At 38.5% G+C, this 6,214-nt stretch overlaps 1 protein-coding gene across 3 annotated transcripts; it reads left to right on the forward strand.

The window, feature by feature from the left end:
* Nucleotides 1–2,907: 2,907 nt before the first annotated feature.
* On the forward strand, nucleotides 2,908–5,912 carry LOC140853802 (G2/mitotic-specific cyclin S13-7-like). Of its 3 annotated transcripts, none has more exons than XM_073248791.1 (9): nucleotides 2,908–3,228; nucleotides 3,813–3,924; nucleotides 4,015–4,050; nucleotides 4,138–4,198; nucleotides 4,305–4,499; nucleotides 4,591–4,839; nucleotides 4,934–5,092; nucleotides 5,182–5,360; nucleotides 5,454–5,912. In XM_073248791.1, exons 1-9 carry the CDS (start codon nucleotides 3,186–3,188, stop codon nucleotides 5,653–5,655), a joined length of 1,236 nt encoding a protein of 411 aa, XP_073104892.1. In that variant the 5' UTR covers nucleotides 2,908–3,185; the 3' UTR covers nucleotides 5,656–5,912. The 3 variants fall into 3 exon arrangements, with proteins under 3 accessions (XP_073104892.1, XP_073104893.1, XP_073104891.1); XM_073248792.1 differs by having other exon boundaries at nucleotides 4,141–4,198; XM_073248790.1 differs by having other exon boundaries at nucleotides 4,015–4,198.
* The last annotated feature ends 302 nt before the right edge of the window (nucleotides 5,913–6,214 follow it).

Genomic DNA, 6,214 nt, shown 5'->3' on the forward strand with positions numbered 1-6,214 from the left:
TACTAATGGATGGAAGTAGGGGTGTGTAATTAAACCAGTCAAAATGCAAAACCATTCGAACTACTATTTTTGGTTCGGTTTGGTTCAATTTTTTTTTTTTAGATTTAGTTCAGTATAAAAATTTTAGAACTACTATTCTATTTTCTCAAAGGAGACTGTGGTCTTATTCCATTGAGCCCATCTATAAGTTGCCTGTTTAGCTCATCCCATAAATTATCCATTTAGCATAATTAGAAGTTAAAATAGATAGCAGTCTATATTTAGCCTATTGTATAAGTTGCCCATTTGATAGAAGCCCAGTAGCCCATAACTTGACATAACTTGACCAACTGAATCAGATCGAACCAATTTTTTCGGATTGGTTTGAACCTTTTTTTTATATGGCCTGTCTGTTTGAGTTTTAAAAAATTGATTTAAGTCAGTTCTTTTGAAGATTGATCCTAAGCTGATTTGAACTAAGGCATGCATACCCTGAGATGGAAGGGAGAGATTGGAATGCTTTCAAAATTGTACAAAAAGATTTCTAATGGTCATACCACAAAAGAAGGTCAACCATTATGTCATGTGAAAGATACACTCCGAACCCTCCACCATACTAGAGGTCCTTGTAGCCGTATAATGGGTCTTTCTTTTTGGTCCCACCAGATGAAATGCTTTGGTCATGGCCGACACACACCCACAACCAAAATTGACCATCCCCACCACATGCTTGTGTTTCATAACCATTAAGCTGAGATTCAAATTTAGCAGCATGGAGGGATAATAATTAATTTTAACAAATCACAAGATAAATAGGTAAATCTTCGAAAGGAAGCAAATCTAAAGCCACCATTCATGAGCTGCCAATTTGATGGCAAACCTCCAGTGGTGGCAAGGCATGCAGACGACCTTTGAATTGAATCTAATATTAATTGTTCAGCTATTGAAAGACAACTCAACAAAATTAATTAGATGGCCAGAGAAGTACTGCATTCCCTGTAACAAAATAAAACAAAGAAAAGAGGCAATACATGATTGTGCAGATGGATATAACATAAACATACACACATGTACGTATCCACAGGTGAAGCGTTATGGGCACTCTCGCACACCCACCACTTGAGCATCCATCCAATCACGTAACATAGCTCAGTTGCATGCAAACCATGTCAATTTTGATAGCACCTCAATGTTACAATCTTTGATTCAAAAACTCTTATTTTCTTGACTATCCTTCTACCCACAATAGATAATATCATAAATAAATATATTATATAAGACATCAAAAAGTCATAATAATCAACAGGATATCATACAAAGACACAAGAAGTCATATATATTATTCAGAATATCATATATATTTACAAAAAATTATATAAGATATCAAGAAATCATAATATTGTTCTTTTTTGTGTTACTTGAAGGGAAAGGATATTTTTTGTTAAGAAAAAATTAAAAAAAAAATTGAACGGTATTAAATATCTATCCTACTATTAATTGCATTATGTGGACCAATTACCTACCGCGTTGTGCTCTATGTCAATTTTGCTGCACCGCATGAGGTGCATAAGGAATTTTTCTTCACGATAGTTGGTACCTTTTATCGTTTTCTATCTTTTCACTGCCTCCTTTTGGGATTTGGATAGTATCTTCTATGCAAAAAAATAATTGATCTTCTTTTATGGCTAAATCATTGGATCATGTTTTGCATAATTTTTAAGTCATGATGTCATATTCATGATATATGTGCGAATGAAAGAAAGATATTCATCATACTTTGAAAGCTTTATAAAGTAAAATCTAGCAGTTGAGGTTGCGGAAGAAGATCAACCTTTCTTTTGCACAACAAATACAACTCAAACTCTTTTGGATGGAGACGGCTATTGCATCTTTTGCACGAAAGAAAGATTCGCCTTCGTTTGAGTGAATCAACCATCGAGTCATGTAGTGGTTGCTTCAAAAAATGTGCAATGTATGATATGAATTCATGATGCTTGGAGATCTATACGGCACGTGATTGAAAGGCCGATTTCATAAAAGAAGATCGACCATTCTTATGTACGAAGGATACATAAATGGCTTCTCAGCTCTGAGATTAGAACACGGCGAGTAGGGATGGAAATAGACCAGATCAGATCAGGTTTTGGCTTAAACAGGTCAGATTTATATTGTAAAATACTAGACTGAGCCTGGCCTGTTGGACTGGTTCAGACTTAAAATGAGACTCGGCCTTGCCTGTTTTGCAAAATAAAAAAGTCTGATCTAGTCTGAAAGCCTATTTAAAAAGACTCTTCCGTCTTCTTGATTCTCGAAAGGATTAAGATAATTAGATATTGATGGGTAAGATCAATAATTAATTAATTATATATATTAATAAAATAATAATTTTTATTAAATTATATATATATATATATATAATTTATACAGACCCGTCTGCAGGTTTTCAGACCAGGCTTTGGAATTTTAGGTCTAACCTATTTATTTAAACAGACCTTTTTAAAAGCCTATACTTCGCTTATTTAGATAATTAGATCAGGTCAGGCCAGGCTGATAGTAGATCAGGCCGTAGGCCCCTGACAGGCCGTCTGACCTATTTCTACCCCTAACGACGAGTTATCAATTTTAATTTTGTATTATATATTTTTTAATTTTATTATTTATTTATATATTATTTCACTTTTGATTTTTCTAGTTCATGCAAGACAAGCCCTCTTGTAACAGACACCGCTTATCGTTTGGGTTGTTCCTGATCTAACATCGTTTTCTTGGACCAATTAACCGAACCACCGGTTTGGTTGGGTCTGAAGCCCAGGTTACGGTTTGGTCCGAAGTACTCGACGAAACAGCCCCCACGCAGCACGAATAATTTCGCCAGCAGGAATATTAAACGAAGCGCCCGATCGGCTGTTCCGGACCCGCAAACTTCTTTTTCTTCTCGTTCCCCTTAATTCTTGTTTAACAAAACTTTGAAAAGAGCCACGGAGAAAAACCAGAGAAGAAGCTCGGAGAAAGAAGGGAACAAGAGGGCGCATAGCAAGGGTTTCCTCTCTTCTCCTTCGTCTTTTTCTCTTTGTTGCAGCTTTGGAGACGGGATCTCGCCTACTGCGGTGAATCTGAGCAGCGACGTGGAGTCGCCGACCGCTCGCCTCCATTCGTTCTTCTCTTCGGTTCTGTCGAGCCAAGAAAGTGGAGGAGGAGAGCAAACCATGGCATTGATGCATTATGTCGTAGTTCCTCAGCATCAGAGAGGTGAGATAGAATTTGAAACCCACCTCTTTTAATCCATTTCTCTTTTTATCTCTTAGATGGGTTTCTTGAAGGGTTTTGTGGCGTTTCTTGGGGATTTCTTGCGTTTCTTTGTGGCAAGATCTTTTCCTTGCTTTCTTGTCCCCCCTCCACCCCTCCCTCTCGAATCATATAGATGTTGATATCGTTTATAGCGTTTTCTTTTGGTTCTATGTGGAAAGATCTTTTCTTTTCTTTCTCTTCCCCCTTTCCACTTACCTTTTATGGGTTCTTTGGCCTTTCTTTCTTCATGCTGTGTCTGATTTGGGGTTCCTCACGTTAAATTTGATGGTAAAATCTTTCCACGTGCCTTTGTTTCTTCTCAAGGGTTGGGGATTTCGGAAGCTTTTACCGACTTTGTCTTTCCCAATTCTTCTGCATTCCAATGTTAGGGTTCTTGCTCTTCTACATGCCGTACAAGCAAAAGGTTCAATGATGAATTACCAAGTTTTGGCCTTTGTTCTATTGTTTCTTTCTTCCCTTCTTTAGGGTTTTTCTTTGTCTTCTCCTCTATGTTAATTCTTCTGATTTATGTCCTGTGTCATTAGGTGATGGCCCTATTCCCACTGTCAAACAGAAAGCAGCAGCTGGAGGAGACGGAAAGAACCGTCGAGCACTAGGAGACATTGGAAATCCTGTCATGGTCCGGGGTGTTGAGGGGTAAGGATGTTTCAGCTACAATAGCTCAGAAGCTACAAAAATTTTGTGATTTTTTTTTTAAAAAATTTAACTCTTTTGCCTTGGTTACAGGAAAGCACAGCCTCCGATCTCTCGCCCTGTGACCAGGTGGACTGCAGCTCTACGTTCTTTAAACTACTTCAAAAGAATTGCTTTAAGTGGTCTAAAACATTCAATACATTCTTTTCTTTCTAGAAGTTCTGGTGCTCACCTTCCGGCGAATGCAAAATTAGCCACTATAGCCACGGCTGATAAGGTATAAATGGTGGTCTTTATCAAGTTTTCACCTCAATGAGCCCATTTTCTTGTATCACAATATCTAGTTATGGACTGAATTTGAATTCCACCTTTGTGATTTTCAGAATCCAGTGGTTGTAGCTGTTGATGTAGCAGTGGGAAAGGGCAGTGCCGTCGAGCCTGAGGAAATTATCGGAATGAGTCCCGACATAAATGAACCAAAAGATCAGGTTCACGATATTGATGCTTTGGATGCCAATGATCAGTTAGCTGTCGTGGATTATGTTGAAGATATCTACAAGTTTTACAAACTTGCTGAGGTATTATATATTTCCTCTATTTGAATATCCATTGCATCCATTTATTTTACCTATCTTAGCTGACGGGTGCTTGTTCCTTTTACTAATTCAGAATTCTAACCGACCCAATGACTACATGGGGTCCCAAGTTGAGATCAATGAAGAGAAAAGAGCTATTCTGGCTGAATGGCTGATTGAGGTACACCATAAGTTTGGGCTGATGCCTGAGATCCTGTATCTCACATTTTACATATTTGATCGGTATCTTTCCATGGAAACAGTCCGGAGGAGGGAGTTGCCTCTTGTGGGTGTGAGTGCCATGCTGATTGCCTGCAAGTATGAGGATATACGGGCTGCAGAGGTACTAATTAGGATGTTCTATAGATAAAAATGTTCTTTTTATTAGTATTATTACGATTACTGAGTACTGGAAACTGGGTTGTGGTTGAGAGCAGGTCAGCAACTTCATATGCTTATTGGACAGCGCATATAGCAGAGAGCAGATATTGAGCAAGGAGAAAGAAATCCTGAGCAAACTTGAATGGAACTTAACTGTTCCCACTCCCTACATGTTCCTCATGCGTTTTCTGAAAGCAGCCATGGCCGATAAAGAGGTGAGAACGATAGATGCTTTGACTTGTGTGGTCTTTAGAAGCGGCAGTTTCAGTTCAATAATCTTTTATTCTTTTGTTTATACTTGCAGATGGAGCACATGGCCTTCTTCTTTGCTGAGCTGGGTTTGATGCATTACTCAATGATCATGTACTGCCCATCCTTGATAGCTGCTTCTGCTGTCTATGCGGCGCGATGCACACTCAAGAAGACTCCCTTCTGGAGTGAAACACTCAAGCATAACACAGGCTTCTCAGAGCTGCAGTTGCTGTTAGTATCCACGACCTTAACTTCATTTTGTCCCTTTATTGTATCTAAAGTATTGAGCTTGGTCACTAAACCAATTTCCATGTTTGGACACAGGGATTGTGCACAGCATCTAGTGAGCTTTCATTCCAAAGCAGCAGAGACCGAACTGAAAGTGGTGTTTAGCAAGTACTCAAGCCCTCAGTGTGGTGCCGTTGCCTTGCATCCTCCTGCTACTAAACTGATTGATGAGCTGAAGGCAGCTTTGATACATGACTGGGTCGTTCAACAACTGGGTCGGGTTGGATTTAAGTTCTGACTTAATGTTTTCATTTTTATTTCATTCTGAATTTTGCACAAAGATTGTAAAGGGACGTGAAGAGAAAAGGGGCATGGGCTGAAGTTAGATCATCTTATTGATGATGGCATCTGTTGTTATGTGCCTTTGGGTCCCTACTCTTTCTTTGTACCAATGACAGCGGGCTGATATCTCTAATCTTATGAATGAACTGATGCATTGCCGCTGTCTTGTAATATATTATGTTTTCTAGTAGTGCTGATTTGTTCGACTGCGTACCCTGTTGCTGGAATTAAATTACTGCATAGAACTTTGATGATGATGGAAGATCTGCCTCAATATAATCTCCTTTATTTTCTTATTGCATCATTTATTTGTGTGCATGGTATATGATGACATTAGTCCCATGAGTCCCTTATAAGTAGTTCCACGCCACGTACAGTTTTCTTGAGAGGGATGTTTAGTACAGAAGATCTGCTCTCATTCGGTTTCAAATTTTATTTTCTCGATCAGAATTATGTGCATTATTTAAGAGATGCTTAAGAGAATAACATTGTGTGATGTGATTTGAATTTTTACA

This window comes from Elaeis guineensis, chromosome 14 (assembly GCF_000442705.2).
Source record: "Elaeis guineensis isolate ETL-2024a chromosome 14, EG11, whole genome shotgun sequence".
NCBI classification, from domain to species: domain Eukaryota; kingdom Viridiplantae; phylum Streptophyta; class Magnoliopsida; order Arecales; family Arecaceae; genus Elaeis; species Elaeis guineensis.

Bases quoted from the DNA above. Each gene is read 5' to 3' on its own strand.
- LOC140853802 (XM_073248790.1), top strand. From the start codon at position 3,186: ATGGCATTGATGCATTATGTCGTAGTTCCTCAGCATCAGAGAG. The intron at 3,229-3,812 runs GTGAGATAGAAT...CTGTGTCATTAG, and splicing joins AGTTCCTCAGCATCAGAGAG to GTGATGGCCCTATTCCCACT. The intron at 5,361-5,453 runs GTTAGTATCCAC...GTTTGGACACAG, and splicing joins TTCTCAGAGCTGCAGTTGCT to GGATTGTGCACAGCATCTAG.